The sequence below is a fragment of the Crocuta crocuta genome, unplaced genomic scaffold (genome assembly GCF_008692635.1).
Source record: "Crocuta crocuta isolate KB4526 unplaced genomic scaffold, BGI_CrCroc_1.0 scaffold186, whole genome shotgun sequence".
Taxonomy (NCBI): domain Eukaryota; kingdom Metazoa; phylum Chordata; class Mammalia; order Carnivora; family Hyaenidae; genus Crocuta; species Crocuta crocuta.
Window position 1 is genome coordinate 5590609 of NW_027551569.1, and position 23608 is coordinate 5614216.

Below are 23608 nucleotides of genomic sequence, written 5' to 3' on the forward strand. Positions count from 1 at the left end.
CTTCCTAAATCCGGCACAAATGGCAATAGCAAGCTGAAGGAATGCCCTGCTAATAGATATCCCAAGAGTCTCCGTGGCTTGGTTTACGTATGAATGGAGAACCTCAAGTTTTAAGACTCACCCTTGAATCTTCTAGAAAAATCCCTGGACTAGCTCCAAAACTCAATTAATACATGCTTAGAGGCATGAGATGCTTGCCATGGGATGATTCTACCCAAAGAGAACCATAAAAGTATGAGGTGTAGTTTGGTCTCTTCAGAACTTACCTCTTTGAGCTGGTCGAGAAGGTAAAAGGAATGTGGAATCGGAAAGTTTATCCAGTCCAGAATCCATTCTTTCAACTTCAGAGCAATGATCAGGAGCCCACTTGGGCAGAAGGTTAGGGACAGTGAATCCTGGGACACATTCTCCCTCATAGAACCAATCGCTTTGCTCATCATCCCCTAAAGTAAAGAGATCATATCATAAGTTGGAATTTTAACATGCTCTATGGAAAACCAAATGTAAGGATGATTTCTCAGAACTACAGATTTGATGATACCTTTTAAATTATGTTAAAGTACAAAAAAAACTGTTTTGAACCTTCTTCTTGATCCATATTATGATGGAAACTAGAGTACCAAACTAGTTTCACATAAATGAAATACTGTGTTACAATGGACTATCTTTGATAGTAAAAAACTACTAAAGCTACCATTTACTAAACCCTCACCACCCTATGAGGGTCCATGCTAAGAATCTGTTAAGTACGTTATCCCTTCTAAACCCTACACTGATTCTAACTTATAATTATATAAAGCAAATAAAGCGAGAGAAGGCAAGGTCAAGTTAGTAAATGATGAAGCCAAGATTGGAACCCAAAACGTGACTAACTCCAAAGCCTTTAACACAAAAATATATCGCCTATGTACCATTCTGTGGTGTAAATGAACTTGGGGGTTCAAAGCCCACAAATGTTTCTTAATTCAAAACTAGTTACTCTTGAGGTATTTGTTACATTTGCATTTCTCATAATAGGTTAACAAAAAATGAACACCCATACTTCATTTCTTCCTTGGTACCCTAACATTAATGGGACAGAAAATCATCCTGACACTAGCAATCCAAGTAACCAAGAAAAAAACTAACCACGGAGACAAGCAATATAATCCCCCCGAATCTGTCAAGAAGTTATACCATTCACCCAAGGCCAAACTTTTCATTAATGACAAAGTCAAGACTAGAGCCATATAGCCAGACTCTTGGTTCAAACCCCTTTCTACTGGCTACAATGACAGCATCTCAGTTTGCAAGAGAACTTGCTCCCTCCCATAAAGCGTAGTAAAACTAATAACTTTATGTCTGCCATCCCATACTCCTTTCAAAATACCAAGGATGAGGGGAATCGTGACAAGAACATTTGAAGTGTTCACAATGCCTTCATTTTCTAATGTGCCAGATCCCAGGGAAACTGCTCAGACCATGTTAAGCACAGAAAGTATCAGATTCATGGGCCACTTACATCCATGGTAGTGACAACTCTTAACTCATTGTGGAGATCTCTAAAAGAGAAAATGAAAATGCTCATAAAAAAGTTACTCAAAGTGTTCCCTTATAAAAACATACCACCAACAGCTGTTTCTCTAGAACAGTGGGCTTCAACCTTCAGCATACATCTGAAAGGGTGGACTGTTGGGTCCTTTCCCCAAAGTTTCTGATTCTGGTCCAAGCAAGATCAAAAACTTGCATTTCTAACAAGTTCCCTAGTGATGCTAAGCTGACTTCAGGACATTTTGAGAACCACTACTCTAAAAGCATCTTACTAAACCAGGTGCATAGATTCAGGCAGTGTGTTACCTACTGTAGTTGTAAATAATAAAAAAAAATCCTGCCTTGGATGGGTGGCTGGGTGGCTCAGTCGGCTGGGCGTTCGACTTTAGCTCAGGTCATGATCTTGTGTCTTGTGGGTTCAAGCCCCACAATGGGCTCTTTGCTGACAGCTTAGAGCCTGGAGCCTACTTTGGATTCTGTGTCTCCTTCTCTCTGCCCTCTCCCCCCACCTCAAAAAAATAAACATTAAAAATTTTTTTTTTAATTTCCTGCTTTGGAAAGGCTTCAATGGAAAAGGCACACATACGGTAAGTTGTAAGAAAGTACAGGGAAAGAAAGAGCAAGGGTTCTAGGAGATGATGCCTGCACAACTGTGATACCCAGTCGGATTCCCTTCAGGAAATGCACACACACTTAAATGCAGTAATCGAGACTTTAATAAGGTGACTACCTACAAAGGTGTAGATAGTACTAAGAGGAACCAACAAGGAATGGTGAAGTACCCTAGAGCCAGCACAGCAGGAAGTCTTTACCTTTCCTAGACCTGAAGCCACTAGGAGAGAGAATGGTTATCAGAGACCAGAGAGAAAGCTTAGGTTATAGAAGACTGCCAACAGGGGTGGTGGCCTTTCCTCAGAGGAACACCACCACTGCTAACCAGCAGTCCAACGGAAAGGGAGCCCAAGAAAGCTGCAAATCAATGTGGCAGACTGCATTATTGTTTCCAACTCTTCACTACTTCCCTATGATGACACACCCATGCCTTGTGCCTTTAACCATGGAATTCCAGAGCCTTCCCCTTGAGGCAAAGCATACTTCCTCCTCCCACTGACATAGGCTTGTCATATAACTTGCTTTAGGTAGTAGAACATTAGCAGATGTGATTCAAGCAAAAGCTTTTTAAGTATGGTTTGGTCACCAAGCTCTGGTTTGGTCACTTAGTATTCACGTCTTCCACCAGGAAATGTCTGTACAAAGTACAGCCACTGCTCTTTCAGCAGAGGTCGCAGGACAGGATACACCGAGTAGACAGATATAAACCTGACTTAAAGCCAGGAGACCAGCTGAGCCCAGGTTAGACCAGCTGAGCCCCACAGCAAGAAATAAATGTGGTAAATCCTGGAAATGCTGGGGCTGTTAAACAGTATTACCATGCTAAAAACTTGACAAATGTGTTCAATCTCATTCACCTTCCTCCCTCCCTTCTGCTACTGCCTCCTACTGGCCTAACCCAGTAAGAAATCGAGGGCAAAAAAACCCACTGGCACAGTTCATAAACATGTCCTGGGCGGGGGGGGGCAAAAGGAACACTGTCTAGGTGGATGACCAACCATTCAAAAAAAGGTAAGGCTGGGGGGCGCCTGGGTGGCTCAGTCAGTTAAGTGTTCGACTTCGGCTCAGGTCATGATTTCACGATTTGTGGGTTCAAGCCCTGCCATCAGGCTCTGTGCTGACAGCCAGCTCAGAGCCTGGAGCCTGTTTCAGATTCTATATCTTCCTCTCTCTCTGCCCCTCCCCTGCTCATGCCGTCTCTCTCTCAGAAGTAATTAAAAAAACATTAAAAAAAGGAAAAAGAAATGGTAAGGCTGAGATTTCTGGGGGAGACACCAGCATAAACAATGACATGGAAGCAGTAAATAACATAGCTTTGTGCTGAGAACTCTAAGCATCCAAATATCACCAGAATGCATAAAGTTGAAGCAGAGATAGAGAGGAAAGCTGGGGCTATAGAATATTCTAAAATCTTCTCATAAAGCAAGGATTCCCTATTAGTAGAAAGGTTTTCCAAAGGCCTGAAACTTAATCTGGCATAATAGGTTCACACTTTCTTACACCTCTGTATAATTATACATAACAATCTTTAAGAGACACATTATGATACTTCATAGAACAGTATAAAAGCAAAGAAAAAGCAAAATTTGTAATTCTGAGCAGTATTCAGTAGCTCATTCAAGGAAAGACAACAAGACTTCCTTGGTACGAGAGACCAAAGAACCAAGCCCTAGCTGCACCCAATCTGGGAGTATATACACACACCCTCTTATGACATCTAGCTCCCCCTCAGAATCAGAAAGGGACAGAAATGTACCTACAACAACCTCCATTACAGTACAAAGCTCAGCAACCCTATCCATATCCACAACTCTGAGGCATGAGGGAGATACCCTCCCCGTGATCTCTCTCTAAAATCTGAACTTGGATCCGGAGTCTCACAGTCCCAGGATCCCTTCTGGATCAGGCGAAACATGTAGCCATCGTGTTTCTGTCCTTTGATCACTTAACCTTTGAAGAAAAATCACTGGATCTCAAAGCTAGAAGGGACTTTAAACAGCTAGCAATCCCTTATTTAGAGTAAAAGAATTACAGTCCAAAGGAGCTATATGAAACTCTTATTGGAACACAGTTGGTGTGGTCCTCTGCAAGTGTACCCGATAAAAACAAGGTCTCAATGGGGCGCCTGGGTGGCTTAGTCGGTTAAGCGTCCGACTTTCGCTTAGGTCATGATCTCGCGGTTCGTGGGTTCGAGCCCCGCGTCGGGCTCTGTGCTGACTGCCAGCTCAGAGCCTGGAGCCTGTTTCAGTCTGTGACTCCCTCTCTCTCTGACCCTCCCTTCTCATGCTGTCTCTCTCTCTCTCTCTCCTAGAAATAAATAAAACATTAAAAAAAAAAACAAAAAAACAAGGTCTCAAATTACTGTTTAGGTTGTAAAAATAAAGAACTGGTAATTAAGTTACACCAGTCTTATCCACAGTATTCTACACTAAACTTCAGAAGTCTTAACGTTAGAAAGAAGATGTCTTCTATAACATATTCATCTAGAACGCTATGGTCATTTATAAACAAGGTTACAAAAATAAATTCTCCCTATGTAAAAATAAGAACATCTTAATATCCAATAAAGGAGTTAACACAGAAGGATATTTTTTGGTTCTCATTAAAAGCAACATCTCAAAGTCCCATCCTTGACACTACATCCCCCTAATCAATGATCCTCAAAGTCTAAACCACCTGCATAAAAATCACTGCAGGTACTTGGGAAAAATTCAGATTCCTGAGGCCAACTCTAGCTAGAGCTATTTGATACCTAGGACCTCCTAATCTGCAGTTTTAACAGTTCCCCAGATGACTCTTATATGCCCTAAAATTTGAAACAGCCACCATATTCTCTGTGAGTTATTCCTATAATCATTAGAATGTTCCCAGAAAAACCTAACCAAAGCCCCAAAGCTGGTATCAAGATTACCTTGCCGTCCTTCATCGTTGGTGAAGAGCCCTGTGTCACTGCTGCTACACACACTGCTGGTTTCACTGGAAAAAAAAAAAAAAAAGTCAAACACAAGAGGACATATCAGCTTCTGTCAAAAACAAAGCAGTGTCCATTCTTTAGGTTTTCAAATTAAAACATCCCATTTGCCTAATTTCACTCCAGCTCATTAGCCAATCAGAAATGTATATTTCATAATTAAACCATAGGAGAAAGCTTATTTTCCCGCAAAACAAAATACAGGGAAATTTTTTTTTTTCCTGTAAAACTTTTACTCCCATTTCAAAGTACTTTAAAAATATCAAAAGTTACTTTGTTAGGTTAGCACTAGAAAGCTATTTAGTGGGGCACCTGGGTGGCTCGGTCGGTTAAGGGTCCAACTCTTGATTTTGGCTCAGGTCATGAACTCACAGTTCATGGGATCAAGCCCCGCCTCGGGCCCTGTGCTGACAGTGCTGACAGCACAGAGCCTGCTTGGGATTCTCTCTCTCCTTGCTCTCTGCCCCTCCCCCGCTCACTCTCTCAAAATAAATAAACTTGTTAAAAATATTTATTAAGGCCATAGAAGTAATCTCAACTTGGATGGATGTATTGAACAACACAAATTTACCAACCAATTTTTTTTTTTTTAATACTTCAACTATCAGTTTTAAATGAAGCTGTCCAACTTGAAGACATCTGGCATCTCTCAAGTTTTGTCCCCAACAACAAATACAATGCGGCAAACAAAACTCCATGAACAGGAAAAAAAAAGTCAGTNGCACTAGAAAGCTATTTAGTGGGGCACCTGGGTGGCTCGGTCGGTTAAGGGTCCAACTCTTGATTTTGGCTCAGGTCATGAACTCACAGTTCATGGGATCAAGCCCCGCCTCGGGCCCTGTGCTGACAGTGCTGACAGCACGGAGCCTGCTTGGGATTCTCTCTCTCCTTGCTCTCTACCCCTCCCCTGCTCACTCTCTCAAAATAAATAAACTTGTTAAAAATATTTATTAAGGCCATAGAAGTAATCTCAACTTGGATGGATGTATTAAACAACACAAATTTACCAACCAATTTTTTTTTTTAATACTTCAACTATCAGTTTTAAATGAAGCTGTCCAACTTGAAGACATCTGGCATCTCTCAAGTTTTGTCCCCAACAACAAATACAATGCGGCAAACAAAACTCCATGAACAGGAAAAAAAAAGTCAGTATAACCCAACTTAGGTTTTCTAAATTTAATGTCTTCCTGATATGAAGTGGATACAACAAAATTCATTTACAAAACAGAAAGCTAAAACTAAAAGCTTACAAACTCTATTCGAACCCAGTAAAATAAAACTTGTGCTCTGTAGAATCCTGTTCAATTTGCTTCATTTTCTGAGCTATTACTAATAATTGATTCTGCCTCTTCTGATGCTACAATTTCTTTGGTCTAATCGTCATTAAATTTGATCCAGTTCAAGACAATTTTCTCTATTCTTTACAATTTTAGCTATTCCCTTGATTGGGAGTGTTTCCTTCCAAACTCATCAATTTTTTTCACCTACTCTAAAAGACAGAAGGAACCAGGGCAAGGAAGAAACATTCTTATCATACTACATAAGCAACAGGGTTGGCAAAATCCCAGTCTACATTTCCGGATCAAAAATGTGAAAATATTCTGTATTTCTGCAACATGTCCAAATATCCTGCCAACATGAAATCCTTAAAAGTGCTGATAAAATTACGTAGTGGTGCTCTTTCCTCACTTAAATTTATTTCTGAAGAGATCCAAGAAATTTGCTGTGGCAAGAGCCAATAAAACGCACTCAATTTATTTAAACGTTCTTTCATTTTATTTTCTTCTGTACTTACAAGTGAGAACTTCTCAGGTGTCATAAGAAATGTGTCACAAAACTATACTATTGGATTCTGATGGACTTAGAATGTTCAAGGGGCACCGTGGGTAAAACCAGAGGCCATCCTCTCTGAATATTGCCCTCTTCCTACTTCTGAGTTCAAGGAACTGTGCTTGCTGAACTTAATGCTGTTACTTTTGTATTTTTAGCAAATTCCTAGGAATATCAGTGGTCTAACTCCCTTGAGTCCTACTTCACATTCTCTCATATTACCACTTTATTATCCTCATCTGGCCTCAAAGATAGAGCAAATTTGACATTATTTTAACTCCTCTTCACAATAAGGAGGGCTTAAAAAGCCATTAAGCCATGGAACAGATACTCTATCCCTTTTCATGTTATATATACTTTATTAGTTAGTAGTATCACTAACTGAGATTTAGGAGTCAGCACATGACAGCCTGCCACCTACTTTTGCATGACCTGTGAGCTAAGAATGGTTTTTACAGTAAAAAAAGAAACCAAAAGAAGAATATTTTGTGACATGTGGGAATGATATAAAATTCAAATTTCAGTGTCCATAAAGTTTTATTGGAACAGAGCCACAGTTATTCATTTACATACCATCAATGGCTACTTTCACACTACAACTTCAAGGTTGAGTAACTGAACACGGAACATATCACACACAAATCCCTAAAATATTTACTATCTGGCTCTTTACAGAAGAAGTTTGCTGATCCCTACTCTACATGTACTACAAGTTCTACTTTGTTGAGTATTTACAATTAGAAAACTAAAACTGTTTGCTTTATTACAAAATCTATCAATTATTTTCCCCATTCATTTCCAGCCACCTGTAAGTACTACAAAACAGTGCTTCCTTGATCCTTTTTTGCATGGATGCCGTTCTCTCCCCGTATTCTAAACCAAGGGTGCAAGCTCAAAGAAATCTGCTGGATCAAGAAAGGTGCTGGTACCCTAAAGCCTTCCTGTCACTGTACATTTTCTATTTTTGTCTACAGCATTTAAGACGACTCACGGTTTTTGAAAGAGCTTGGATTAAACTTGTCTATAAGCTTTCTATATATAGTTTATTTGAGGAATGGCAATGATGTCACAGAAATATCACCAGGATTTTAAGACTATGACCAAGGGAGATAGGGATTTTCTTCACAGAGAAAATAGTTTGTCTTACAGCATGCTTATGACATAAAAGTATCTACTGGTATCTGGAAATAACTATTATACTGGATAGCATCTGCTAATTCTATTTATTTCCTCAGAAGAACTTGCATTGTGGAAATCTAATCAGATGTAAGAAACTGTTAGCATAAGTGGGACTGTCGTGGCATGTCTGCACATAAATACTATGATACAGCACACAAAAACCAGTGCTAGCCAGAAAGTAGAAGCAAATTACTTCCTCTTCCAATTATAGGACAAAGTTGTCCAGTCCTGCAGACTTCATTCACTTCTAGCTCAGAGACCTTCTTTGAAAAAAATCAGATTAGTGAGACTTTAATAATGATTTAGTCAACTATAAAATGTTAATTTATGGGGTGCCTAGGTGGCTCAGTTAGTTAAGCATCCGGCTCTTGATTTCAGTTCAGGTCAGGATCTCACAGTTGGTGAGTCTGAGCCCTACCTCTGTGCTGATGGTGCAGAGCCTGCTTGGGATTCTGTCTTCCTCTCTCTCTGTCCCTCCCCTACTCGCTCTGTCTCTCAAAATAAATTTTAAAAAACTTTAAAAAATATTAATTTAGCTAAATAGAATGTTTGATATTTTATTAAAACTAAGCTCCTATCTTCCAATAAACACAAGTTTCCTTTAGCACCTTTGTATTTCACAAGGTCAAAAAGTTAAAAGGTGTCAGAATCCTACATATTTTTCTATTCCAAAACCTTCAAATTTCTTTGTAATTTTTTGCCATGAGGCTTTTTACTAGTCAAGGAGAAAAAGCTCTGCTCCTCATTTTTATTAAAAAAAAAAAAAGTTTTTAATGTTTTATTTATTTCTGAGAGAGAGAGCGCGTGAGCAGGGGAGGGTCAGAGGGAGAAGGAGACACAGAATCTGAAACAGCCTCCAGGCTCTGAGCTAGCTGTCAGCACAGAACCCGATGTGGGGCTCGAACCCACGAACTGTGAGATCATGACCTGAGCCGAAGTAGGACGCTTAAGCGACTAAGTCACCCAGGTGCCCCTCTGCTCCTCATTTTTATAAGAAAAAAGTGATCCTACCTTTAATATCCACTCTACTTGTGGTCCTCTGAAGTTTAGTCAGCAAGACAGAAACTCAGCCTTTGTTAATCTTCAGAAAAAGTAACTAGACAAAACCCACAAAGATAGCAGGTGTGAAATCCTGTCTTTTCCTAAAATGGCAGCAACTCCTCTACGCAGCAATGCCTCCTGTCTTTGCTTCGGGAGCTGTTCTGAACTCCGTGTTCTCACATGATTCTCATCTATAAATAGTTTGCATTAAAAAAAAATCTTCCTAGAATATTTCTAAAAATGTTTTAACCCTACAAATAATTAATACATCATTCAAAAAATTCAAACCCAAATTGGGGCAATTAAAGTAGTTTCTCACAGCCAAAGGAGGAAGAGACCACGGGAGAAGGCTATAAAAAGGAAGAATGCTTTCCAATGAATAATACCCTGCAAATAAGGGGGTATGCAAGCCTACAATATAACCATGTAATACTGAGGAAATCTCCTCATCTCAGAAATCAGAAAACACCTCAAAAGTATTTCTATGTGAGTAAAAACAGTAATACTACATCATATTTCTCTACAGTGGTTCTCACTAAAAAATGTTCCCACACTTAATTCAGAGGCAAAGAATGAAGATTCAAAAGCTACTTCTAAGGTGCTAATTCTTCTATGTGCCCAATATTATTATTTTAGCAGGGAACAGTGGTTTCCCTGACAGTCTTTTTATTAACTAGTAATCTAAATTCTATAGGACTCTTAATTATACTCTAGTAAATAAAAAATAACATTTTATCGGACTTGAATCTGTTTTCACTTTGAATGGAAAAATAAATGTGGCCTATGAAATCTAATATTTTCTCTATGTGAAGTTTTATCCAAGAGAGGGAGACACAGCTCTCAGCAGATATCCAAGCTGTAAGTGTCTCAAGAAGGGGTTTGGTACCTGACTGGAATTCATGAAAATTAATAATAATTATTACTATTAATAAGAAAATTATTAATAGTATAAAAGTATTATTTACAGAATAATTCTACATCAACAATTTTATATTAATTTTATAATAATTATCTGTTAATAATAAACTAGTTCAAATAATTAACATAAATTATTAATACAGAATTCATTATTGAATCAAGAAATATCCTTTATTGAGTTCTACTACAGGCCAGGCAAAGTACTGAGTGCTTTACATTCATTATTACATATCTTATACTGCAAAACTCTACAAGGTAACTATGTCAACCTCATACTACAAATGAAGTAGTGAGGCCTAGAAAGGGCAAGCTAGTTGCCCAATATTACACAGCAAATAAACGTCAGAGCCAGGACGGTCTATCTCCAAAGTCCAGGAGCTTGCTGGATGGCCGCCAAAACATGGCCGGTGCACAGATTCATTTACCAATTAATTCCACGTTTTCCTCCTCATAAGCTACTTTTCAATTCAGCACTTCTCATTTTCATTCTCCTGAAAATGCTAACAGGTTACATGAACCTAGGAAGGAGTGTTCCTTTGCTTGTTGTTAGTTAAAACATTCAGACACAGCTGAAACTCTGGGTTTTGACTATACTTATATCAGCTAAAAATGTATCAAACATGCTGAACACCAAGAAAATGAATTAGGGACTCACTTTGAAAAAGCTCTCCATCTTAATGCCATATCTTGTATTTTAAAAATAATATTCACCTTCAGTATACATACTTAAAATACAACAAAATATACTCTCAGGAAGGAGTTTGTTTTCTGGTTTCATTCAGAGGATAACAGCCTCACTGGGTTCACAGGCTTATTAGTGCAGCCCCTGCAACTGGGTATACTTTGTAAAGATAATGATTTTCCTCAGGACTCTGCTATTGAACTAGGGGGCTATGTCTTGGAGAAGCCCACCCATCCTTTTACAACCTACCTTTTTAGAGCTAACAGTGATTCATCTTCAGTTAGAGGAAACGTCTTTGCAGAGTAAATTTTTAAAGAGCATATATTTTGAGACCTGAATGTCTAAGAACATCTTTCTGCTGCCTTTCCACATGAAGTCTATCTTGGTTACATATAAAATTCAGGGTCAAGTAGGAGAGCAATTGGCCCCCCTGCCCCAAAACTCTACAGGCAACTGCAGCCCTTCACATTTGGTACTCTAGGGATAAACGCCAGCCTTGTTTTCATTCCTTTTAAAATTGTTATTTATACCCAGGGGGCCTGGGTCTCTGTCAGTTAAGCGTCCGACCTCAGCTCAGGTCATGATCTCACAGTTCATGAGTTCCAGACCCGCATCTGGCTCTCTCCTGTCAGCACAGAACCCACTTCAGGTTCTCTGTCTCCCTCTCTCTCTCTCTGCCCCACCCCTGCATATGTGCATGCTGTCTCTCTCTCTCTCAAAAATAAACATTAAAGAAAAATTTTGTTCTTTATACCTGTTCCACCTCTACATCAATGCAGAATGCAAACTTTTGCCAGGATAGGTCTAGGTAGCATGTGTCTGTTCATTCATTTTCCCTTTTAATCTTTGTAATTTTCCAACCCAAGAATGCTTTTTCTTTTCAGTTCTGTTTTTAAAATCATTATTCTATTCCAATGCTTCTGTTTCTTCCTTCGGAATATTTACATACTCAAAGACAGGGCCTCTATCCTCTGTTCTCCAGATCTATCAACTTTTCTCAGTTTTACCTCCTCTCACCGCATCTTAGGAGGGCTTCCAAAGTTTTCCAAGTCAATTCAATTTTCCAGAGAAATGAACTGTCTTAACACTACAATTACATTTCCAATTTCCCCACAATTTTCCTCCCATACTACTGGGTTTTCATATAGCCATCTTTCTGTCCTTATAACTTACTGCTCCTGTTTCAAAGTGACTATGTCTTCTTGCATCCTAAAGACTTTCTAAAATGTTCTTCTGGTTTCCACTGGCAAACATTTTCAGAGATGTGTTTTTTCTCTGAACTTTCAGGATAATGTTCCTTTCCCCTTGATCTGCAGAACTTGTTCAAAGGCCTTTTGTTGAGAACTGAACAAATCTGGAATTTGTTATCTAGAATCTGGTTATCTGCCAATAGAAAGGGGGTGCAAAATACCTCTGGTGCCATTCTCTATTCCCTTGGATATGGGTAACATGCTCCTCTCGCATCTACAACTGGCCAAGATGATGGACAGAGCTCCTGGCCTAACACCCAGTGTCACTGGTAGGCTTTTACCTCATATAACTATGTGGGACCAAGACAGGATCTTTTCCTAATTCTCACTGCCTTATTGTGACCCCATTCCAAGAGTCTATAATATATAAAGATACATAAAACACTACGATTTCTAGAACGCACCACTGAGAGTGATTTTTCCTTCTCTCCCCATGCCAACAGTAAACTTTATTCTTGGAGAATATATTTCCCAGGACTCAATTTGCAGTGACTGCCTCCTACCCCAAACACAAATACACACAGAGAAAACACTAATTCCTTATCCAAGTATGTTCCGGGAGTGAGAGCCTCCAAACAGAAACTCAAAGATACAGATTGGGAAGTATAGTATCCCCTTTTCTCTGGGGCAGAGAAGTTCTAAGACTCTCACTGATGCCTGAAACTAGATTGTACTTAACCCTATATATACCATGGTTTTTTCCTATACATATGTATCTATGATTAAGTTTAATTTTATAAATTAGGCACAGTAAAAGACAAGCAATAACTATTAATACGATAATATACTATAATAAAAGTTATATGAATGTGGTCTTTCTCTCAAAATATCTTCTACTCACCCTTCTTATGATCATGTGAGAGGATAAAATGCCTGTGTCAGGAGATGAGGTGAGGTGAACGACGTGGGAATGTGATGTGGTGTTAGGCTACTCCTCCTCCTCCTGAAGGGATGTCAGACGGTGGTCATCTGCTTCCAGACCACACCTGACTGAGGGTTAACTACAACCACAGAAAGGAACTGGGGGCAAGAGGGGACTACTGTAAAGGCCGAACAACACTGGCTCACACTGCAGCTGCCCGATTTTCTGACTAAAATGGACCTTGCACTTCTGAACAAAGGTCTGACTACATACAGAGAAAGGATGAAGGGTCTCACTTTGTACCTTCGGCGCAGGCTCAGCACTGCTGATGTGGGCTTCCGACTGCACATCTATCAGCCTTGTGCTTTGATGATATCTTGGCAAGAGGCCAACTCTAAGTCCTAGTTCCTTGTGATGTGAGTTTACGATGTTTTATGTCTTCCTAAGTATTTTAATGGGCAGCTGATATTGTTTATCAAATGTTTTTCAGACTATGAAGTTGCAGTGATGCGCTGGAAGGATGCTGTGACTGAAAAGAATGACAGAATCTCAGTTGCAAGGGACCTTAGAGGTCATGAAGTGTGACTTGCCAACTCTACAGTAACTCAGTAAGTGGTCGCCAAGCCCAGGCTTGAACCCCTTCAGCGACCTAGAACTCATTACCTGGTGAAACAATTCATTTCATTTTTATAGAGTTTGAATTTTTGGAATGTTGTATTTGATAATGAGGCAACGTCTACCTCTTTGTACTTTCCATTTTTATCAGTCCTACCTCCATCCTCTGGAGTCACACAGAATAATCCTAACACACTTCTTTCAAGAGACAGATCTTCAAATACAGTAGTATCAAAATCCATCTCCCAAGTTGTCTTTCTCAGTTGTTCCTAAGGGTACAGTAGCAGAACTCTGCATAAACCTTTGGAAGCACGCTATGCTAGTGATTCAGTACTGTCCAACGCAATAGTACCATCTGCAAGAATGGTAAATATACTCTTGGTCAGCATCTCCAGTTACGGAATAGGAAACAGGGCAGCCTCAACCTTACCACATATATTCTTTCCAGTATTCCCTGATTAATGACCTCTACTTGCAAAGGAGGCTACTTACCTTAACCATGAAATAATGAATGCTATTGATCCAACAAGCTACTACTTATAGAGGGTTACTGATCACCCAATCTTTGGTTAAAATGGTCCTCATTTAGCAAGTTCACTGTCACAAACACCTGGAGCAAAGCATGCTCATAATTAAAGAGTTTGGGGGAGGTAAAGTGAGAGGTGATGGACAGAGATCTCAGCTTTCTCCCATTTATTCTTGCTTCTGAGCTATTGTTTGTGTCAGAAGGGATATTGATTTTCTATAAAAATAAGAAAACAAGAGGCACCAAGGGGCCGCAGAAGGTCAGCGTGGGCTGGAGAAGGAGGGGGGAGGTTTAGCACTCTATCTCTGTCACTTGCCTTCCAAGAGAAGGGAATATTTTCTTTCCTGTGAGATCGGCCTCTAATACATCACCTTAGGAAGGCTCCTGACTGAGACTTCAGGCCAACACCAAACCAATTCACTTAGAAAAGAAAAGAAGCTAAACTATATTTAAGGAGAACAAATAAATGATGTGTTAGTGAAGACTAGAGCAAAATTAGGCTATGAATCACCTCATAACTGCAATACAGGCAATATGAATAAAGACAGTAGAAAGGAATTTTACAAAAGAATTGCTCCATTCGAGAATGGAACACACATACACAGGAAAATTACTAAAATAATAACTAATGTTTTTGCAGGAATAAAAAACTATTATATCATAACAACTCTGAGTTCCTCAGAACTCTTGAGGGATTGGTTGGTGTACAATTGAAGAAAGAACAGAAAAATAAAAGTGAAAGGAATTCTTGTTTAAACTTAAAACTATTCCATGGTTAATTAGTAAAGTGAACTTAAGGAAGTTAGAAATAAAGTTCTCTGAGACATACATTTTCAAACCTAAAACACCTGACACATATTTTTTAAAAGAATTCTATCCACTGACGAAGCTAAGTTAAGCTTAATGATCACCTTCATCCCAATAATTTTACAAATTGGATCGTACATACTGACAATCTTCAATACCACTGATAAAAATGTAAAGTTCTACACTTGCTCTGTAGGTGAATAAAGATGCACATCCATGCAGATTTACGAAAGAGCAACCAAGGAGATTCTTAAAAATATTTGTTAATGCAGAAAAAAGGTAAGAAAATTTTGAGAGAATCAACTCACCAAAACAGTATAATATCCAAATCATAAACTACTATCTACTTAAACACACTCTAATGCTAGTCCTATTCACAAGGTATGCTTCATAATCGAGGCAAGATTTTAGTTCCATCTTACTGGAGAAAGGCTGAACATAATTTGCAGTCAGAGTAAGTCAGTCACCCCTCTTTCTCCACAGAGTAGATTAAGGGGTAAAAAATACATGGCACTTCTGTTTGTAACTACAGATGAAACAATGTAAATCAAGGCATATTTAAGACTCCTAAATAATTAAATTCTAAAGAAGAATTGTTCTCATTTTAAGTCTGCTACTATTCTACCTTCATTTCCCTCACAGCTACAAGGACTGGGGCATTTATGTTACTAAAAGAATTCTGATGGGACACCTGGGGGGCTCAGTCCGTTAAGCATCCAACTCTGATTCTGGCTCAGGTTAGGATCTCATGATTCATGAGCTCAAGCCCCACATCAGGCTACATGCTGATAGCGTGGAGCCTGCTTGGAATTCTTTCTCTCCCACTCTCTGCCTCTCCCCCACTTACACTCTCTCTCAAAATAAATAAACATTAAAAAAAAAAAAAAAAAGAATTTTAAAAGAACTCTCAGGTCCTGTACCAGGCAGATAGCCCAACTGGGTCTTCTCAATTTGAAAATAAGAATTTCCTACAAATCAAAACCACACTGAGATACCACCTCATGCCAGTCAGAGTGGCTAAAATGAGCAAATCAGAGAACTCTAGATGCTGGCGAGGATGTGGAGAAATGGGCACCCTACTACACTGTTGGTTGGGAATGTAAACTGATGCAGCCCCGCTGGAAAACAGTGTGGAGGTTCCTCAGGAAACTAACAATAGAACTCCCCTAGGACCCAGCAATAGCACTGCTAGGAATTTACCCAAGGGATACAGAAATGCTGAGGCATAGGAGCACATGTACCCCAATGTTCATAGCAGCACTCTCCACAATAGCTAAAACATGGAAAGAGCCTAAGTGTCCATCAACAGATGAATGGATCAAGAAGATGTGGTTTATCTATACCATGGAATACTACATGGCAATGAGAAACAATGAAATCTGGCCATGTGTAGCAACATGGATGGACCTTGAGGGTGTTATGCTGAGCGAAATAAGTCAGGCAGAGAAGGACAAATATCATATGTTTGCACGTATAGGAGGATTAGGAGGAACTTGACGGAGGAACAAGGGGGAGAAGAAGGGCGGAAATGGTGGGGGAAAGGGAGAGAGGCAAACCATGAGAGACTCTTGAATGCTGACAAAAACTGAGGACTGATGGATGTGGGGGGAGAGGGGGATGGGCATGGAGGAGGACACTTGTGGGGATGAGCACTGAGTGTTATGTGGAAACTAATTTGACAATAAACTATTAAAAAAAAAAGAAGAAGATGTGGTTTATCTATACCACGGAATACTACATGGAAATGAGAAAAAATGAAATCTGGCCATGTATAGTAACATGGATGGACCTTAGGATGTTATGCTAAGCGAAATAAGTCAGGCAGAGAAGGACAAATACCATATATTTGCAGGTATAGGAGTATTAGGAGGAACCTAACAGAGAACCAAGGGGGAGAAGAAGGGGGAAAATAGTAGGGGAATGGGAGAGGGTCAAACCGTGAAAGACTCTTGATAACTGAAAACAAACTGAGGACTGATGGGTGTGGGGGGGGAGGGGAGAGATGGGCATGGAGGAGGCACTTGTGGGGATGAGCACTGGGTGTTATATGGAAACCAACTTGACAATAAACTATTTGTAAAAAAAATAAAACAAAATAAATGTCCAACACTTGATATCCAAAAAAATAAAAAAAAAGAAAAGAATTTCCTATGAATTGCTGCCTATTTCAACTTATCCAGGCTCTCAGATAACTAGAATGTTTATTATCACAACCTGACTATAATGTGCAATGGATGCGTCTGAGAGAAGAAGGAACTATAAACGCCTCTCTACTAGATTACAGACTGCATCTGGAACCGCACATGGACTATTAGATTAAGAGTAGACAGAGTTCAGAGTCTCTCATTTACAATTATGTTGTAATTTCACAAATAGTCTGGGGAAGAAATATATACAAGCTATCACTGTGAAAAATAATTCTTAAAAATCACTATTCTCAAGGCACCTGGGTGACTCAGTCGGTCAAGTGACCAACTTTTGATTTCAGCTCAGATCATGATCCCAGGGTCATGGGACCGAGCCCTGCACCAAGCTCCATGCTGAGCATGGAACCTGCCTGAGGTTCTCTCTCTCTTTACCCCTGCTCTTCTTCTCCACTCACGCACGCTCTCACCCTCTCTCTCAAATGAAAAAAAAATCATGATTCTCAACAGTAAATTATTTGGAATATGTGTTCGGTATTGACACAAACTTGAACACCTCAACTGAGAGTTTTGTTATTGTGAAAGGCTGTAAATTGACTAAACATTTGTTTGATTGAAAACAGCATGATAAGGGCGCCTGGGTGTCTCAGTCGGTTAAGTGTCTGACTTCGGCTCGCGTCATGATCTCACAGTTCATGAGTGTGAGCCCACGTCGAGCTGTGCTGGCAGCTCAGAGCCTGGAGCCTGCTTCGGATTCTGTCTCCCTCTCTCTCTGCTCCTCCCCAACTTGTGCTCTGTCTATCCCTCTCTCTCAAAAAAAAAAACATTTAAAATTTTTTTTTAATAAAAAACCCTTATAACCCAAAATTATACATATACATTGGGTAAATAGATCTTAGGATATACAGTAGAGGAAAATTAGGGAAGCCACATTATAAGCCTACCCGGTTGTGTAGACCTACAAGTATAAAGTTAGTGAGAAAAATTGTTCAAGTTGGACTAAAAACCACCCATGAAAAAGGTATGGGCATAAAGACCTAAGCAGCCTTTCCTTCTACTGACTCAGCCTCACCTCACAGTTCCTAAGATTTATGTCTTTGTTTTTCAGACAAACTTGAGAAGCAAGGTCCTATGAAAGGTCACATATTCTACAGCTGTAAAAGTTAAGGTAAGACAGAAAGAGCCATGGAAAAGACAAACTCAAAGGGCAGCAAAACATGGAGGTTTAGTATGAACTTTGGAATCAGATTTGATTTCTAGTTTTGCCACTGGGTGACCTTGGGCAAATTATCTAAATGCTATTAACCTCCATCCCCTCCTCTATAAAGTACAAATAGCGGTGTCTGCCATACAGTGGAATTCTGAACATTCAACTGGGACTACCAGCCCACAAGCAGCACCCACAGAGGCATTTGGTTTGATACAAGGAAGGGGCTGGGAAAAATGCAGAGATGGCAAATATCCTGTAAAGCATGGGGCAGTCTCTCAGCACAAGGAACTGCCCCCATTCAAAACACCAAGAGGGCCATCTGGATGCCTCAGTGGGCTAAACTGACTCTTGATTTCAGCTCAGGTCATGATGTTGCAGTTCATCAGACTGAACCCTGAGGTGGGCTCAGAGCTGACAGTGTGGAGCCTGTTTGGGAAACTCTTTCTCCTCTCCCTCTCTCTCTCTGCCCCTCCCCCATTCCCACTCTCTCTAAATAATCATTAAAAACAAAACAAAACAACCCACCAAGAGCATCCTCCTTGAGAAAGAGATGTCACACATTAATATTAAAGTATCAAGGTGGGGATTATCAACGCTCCTAGAGCTATCTGAGATGTAAAAAACAAAGTCACCAAAAACTACACTGACATTTTAAAGATGCATCCAATAGATACAAATCTTTCTGGCTCAATGACATCTGCCTGAAGACTAATGGGATTCAATACTGTTATTTTCAAAGCCCCACCATGTGCTTCAGACAACCTGAATGTCAGCCATAGAAAGTAAACTCAACAGAGTCAAACTGTAAGGAGCAGAGAACAGAATTATACCCCAGCATCTGAAGTCAAGACTCCTACTGGGTAAAGGAAGCTTACCAGAAACATACACAAACTCCATGTGCCCGGCACCAGCATTCTCATATTCTCTCTCTCTCTCTCTCTCTCTCTCTCTCTCTCTCTCACACACACACACACACACACACACACCCCCAGCCTCTACTAAGACCCTGGTTCTAACAATATCGATGTGTGAACTACATGGCATGAACAGCAATAAGTTGTTTTTAAAATGAAATTCTTGGTTATGCATGTGAGATACATATTTTAAATAATTTCTCAAAACAAACGTGTTTCATTATATATAGCTTACTTGACATAGGGAAATAGAATGTGAACGTACTTTAAAAAGCTAGAGATAAACCCTAGCTGATTGGTTAAAGGAGGGCTACAAAGTCAATAGTACAGTGGCTGGTTCTGAAAGAAAGTTAAACTCATCACGACTGTGAATTTGTACCTGGAGTAAAAATAACCAGGGAAATCTTTGACAGTAAGGGAGATCTCACCATTCTGACATGTTCTCATCAGAGCCCTGTTTTTGTTCATCTGCTTCACACTCCATCCTTTCTTTCCTTCCTGTTTTGCTTAGGAAAGTCCTATTTTCTGCTGATTCACACAACCCATGACCTGATGAGGTCCAGGGAGTATTCTCCTTCCAGCGGGACAGACGCTGCTTCTTAGCAGACTTGAACCTGCAGCCTCTCTCATAGCTCCAATCTGACACCTTGAGCTTCTGCTGAAGGCTGGCAGCCACCTCTGAGGTCACTCGCTTCACTTTCCGCCGGCGCCGGAGGGGCCGACATGGTGCGTTCTCAGTGAAGGAGTCAGATTCATGCCAAGAGTGTTGCTTACTCTTAACAATGGCATTGAGAGCTGGGTGCCGTTTGGCTACCATCGTGTCATCAGAGTCACTAAAATTGGCAACAGGGGCCACTTCTCGACAATCCTTAATGGGCTCATCGAGACTTGACTCAGAGGCCTCACTGTAGCAGCAGGTATGCTCTGCCAGGTGGGTGAAGTCTGAGCGGCGCTTCCGGCCTCTCCTTTTGCGAAGCTGCCGCCTCTGCTGCCGGGGGCTCAGGGCCATCTCCTCCCACAGCTCACCAAACTTATTCTGCTCAGACGTCTGCTCCAAGGCTGAGGCTAAGTCATGCACCAGCTCATCCATGAGGCCACATCTGCCAAAAGAAAGCCCAGAAAAAGAAAAAGGAAAATGAAAGCCTGAATAGGATCTGTCATTTTAGAATAATTTTATAAAATAGATCATGGCAGTGCAATACCCACCATATCTACAGAAAATAAACTCACCTTTTATCTGGCTACACTTAAGACTCTGTTCCTACCATCCTTAAAAGAGCATGGACCAATAAAAATAGGTGTTTGGCCCTTGTTAAGTGCCTGAAGGCAAATGTTCTTAAGCACAAAAAATCAAACACTCACCAGATCACAACTAGGATATTAGCAAAAACAAGCAAACCCAGGGAAATAAATCCTTCCCCTTTCCCCCAATTAAACCCGTCACTAAATTACATAGTAATAAAATCCAAAAAGATTACAGAATGTCTCATTAGATAGGAGCAGAACACACAACTTCAAAACCATGGATAAAGAACTGTGCTATGGTCTGGGGTCACTAATAAGAATGCTTGTGGAAAGGAGAAGACAACTTCCTGACACACTATTTAGGGAAGACTGCTTGCACTTTTAGTGATCCAAGACATCACAGTGACCCACCTTTGTACGCTGAATGGAGAAAACAGACTAAGTCTGCACGCATTCTGGTCTTAACTACCACCTGCAAGCTGGCAGGGAAGGCAATTTGTCAAGTATGTCATACGTGTTTTTTTTAACAATTAGCAACTTTTGGGGCCTGGGTAGCTCAGTCAGTTGGGCTTCTGACTTAACTTAGGCTCAGGTCACGATCTCACGGTTCCTGGGTTGGAGCCCCGTGTCTGGCTCTGTGCTGACAGCTTAGAGCCTGGAGCCTATTTTGGACTCTGCGTCTCCCTCTCTCTCTCTCTCTCTGTCCCTCCCCCACTTGCTCTTCCTCTCTCTCTCAAAAATAAACAAAAACAATTAGCAACTTTTAAACTCTTTTACCATCCTTCAGAAAATTAAGTGATTCCCCTAATTATGTGCTTTAGTACCAATTACACAAGCACAGGATATAAGATATAATGGGTTGAAATGAAAGAGATAGGTGGAGTGTCTATGATTTCTAGTCAACTGCTTTCTAAATTCTCCTTTTCATTCTTGTCAAACCCTCATTCAGGGGTCACTTCATAGGCAAACCTTCCAAAGGATGAGAGCAGTAGGAGCAATTTTCAAAATGCCCTTTTAAAGGGACGTGTCTAATAAAATTTGTACAACAACTTGCTAAGTACATATTAAATTCGCACTTTTCCCTAGCCCTTGTTAAACCCAAAGTATTTCAAGTCCAGAATTAGAATTTAAAACGGTGTGGCGCCACTCTCAGACCATATTTCCGTTCATGCAGTTTACATTCTGCAAAGGACTTTCTAAAACCTATTTTCATGCTGTCCCCATGCCAACGAATTAAAAGGGAAGAAAACCATAGTCTGGCTTATCTACCACATTGATGGGAGCAATGGGGACACCTAGTTCCAAAACTACCAAGCAAACAAAACGTCTCAAAGCGTCAAAAGCCACACGACACAAAACGACCACGTCCCTTTAAGCAATAGAAGTAGTTTAAAACGCCATGACGGGTTTGGGAGGCAACTGCCTGTAAGACCAAAACAGAAGTGAGGACAGCACGTCTACACCTACTTCTTTAATAAAGAATTACTGGTTTAAAAGCTCAGGGAGAACTCTATACTTTAACGTGGAACAAAGTTACAGAACAAGCCGCAGTCGTCTGTGCAGAATCCTTTCCTAGCTAAACAACTGCAAGTCGAACTGTAGGGGACAGAAAAACCTTGAGCTTCCCACACCTTCACTCCCGGGTGCATTCTCCGAGAGAACCCCCTTGTCCAGCAAGCACTCAAGGAGAGGAAAGGCTAAGTTACGCATAGAAAAGCAGGGGAAACGGACAGAGGTAAAAAGAGGCAGGGGGCACGGTGGGCGAGAAAAACCGGGTTGCGAGGAGCTGGGGTAAGGCGGGGGATGGGCGGGCGCGGGGAAAAGACACGAGGCAAGAAGCAACTTCTCATTCGGGCTCACCGGGGCAGGGGCTCAGCCCTTCCCGCTCGGGCAGAAACTGCCAAAATTAAGTCCTGGTGACTAAGCTCCCTCAGTGATCAGGGGTCGCAACATGGCCACATATGTGAGAAAAAGCTGGTTTCGAAGGGCTCTCCCTCCAAGCTCCCGGCCCGCCCCCGAGGACTAGGGCGAGCACGGCTCGGGACACCAAGCCCTCCAGCTGTCGCCTGCCCGAAAGCGCCAGAAAGAAGAAAGGAGAAGAGGGGACTGTCGCCCCGGAGACGCCCGAACCTTATTCCCCAGGATGGGGGCGTTGGGCCCTGAAAAACAAGGCCCAGACACCCTCGCCCTCCCGCCAACCTTCGCAGCCCCAAGGCGCACACGGCCCCTCGGACTCTGCCGGGAGCCGGGATTCCCGCTGGCGCCGGCCCCTTGGACCCCGTCCCTCTCCACCCACTCCTCCCCCTCACCAGCTGCCGCAGCCACCTCCAATGGCCGCCGCTTTTGGGGCCGAGTCTCCCCGCCGGGGTTTCCCTTTCTGACCTCATTTCCTGTCTGGGCCGGAGGGGTGGGGCGGTGGTGGAGAGGAGTGGGTGGGGTTGCTGCTTAAGAGGGCCCGCCCCGGCCAGGCGCTTCCGGTCCGTGGCCGCGCCCACTTCCGCCCCACGGAGGGCGGGGCCTTGGAGAAACCCCGAGAAGGAGTTGGGGTCACCGAGTGTCGGCGGTTAAGGGCGGGCTGGGTAAGGTATAAGGTCCGCATCAGGGGAGGGGCACCCCTCCTCAGGCTGGCTTCACCTACCTTGAGGGCGTAAGGAAATTGGGCGCTAGGGAGGCACCTCGGCCTCGCCCTTGTTTGCTGACCTACTTTTATAAAGGGCGTGTGAAATTGAGGAGAAATGGATCTTAAGTCTTAACTGTGAGAGTTGGTACCACCGTTAGTCTGATAGCTTTGTAGTGAATTACTCAAGTCTTTATAAACACAACTCCTTGAACAACAAAACCAGTAAAGTTCTATTGGATTTTAAGTAAAAACTTGATACCCAAAAGTCTATACTGATGTAAATAAACTAATGATATGAATATTGACAAGAATAAAGTAATAAACGAGGATAAGGAGATAAATCTCTGGTGCAGAAGAATTCCGAATAATTTATTTAGATCATCTACCCTGAAGTATAGCTCCCAACCCCATGTACGTGGTCTGTGCTACTGACTTCCTTCCAAAGAGTACAGTATGGAAAGAGGGAAAGTGGATATAGTGGAGAAGCTAGGCAAGCACTACCTCAGTTGGGTGATCAAGGTTAACATGAACAGGGGTAAATCATGTTGATCGTTTGTGGGCTAGATATATAATGAAAGTGTCGTTTTATCCCTGTGGTACTTTCCTTCTAAACCCCATAACCCCAGTCTTAGGAAGAGAAACATATCAG

General features: G+C 41.3%; 1 protein-coding gene across 4 annotated transcripts in view; it reads right to left on the reverse strand.

The window, feature by feature from the left end:
* Positions 1-22736, reverse strand: part of GPATCH2L (G-patch domain containing 2 like) — a 58615-nt gene extending 35879 nt beyond the window's left edge. For all 4 annotated transcript variants that reach the window (XM_077750853.1, XM_077750852.1, XM_077750855.1 and 1 more), the window contains exons 1-4: positions 22649-22736; positions 19523-20194; positions 5054-5118; positions 267-443 (exon numbers count right to left, since the gene is read on the reverse strand). In XM_077750853.1, the coding sequence (XP_077606979.1) occupies positions 267-443; positions 5054-5118; positions 19523-20184 (904 nt within the window). In that variant the 5' untranslated portion in view covers positions 20185-20194; positions 22649-22736. The remainder of the gene's footprint in view (positions 1-266; positions 444-5053; positions 5119-19522; positions 20195-22648) is intronic.
* Between the last annotated feature and the right edge of the window lie 872 nt (positions 22737-23608).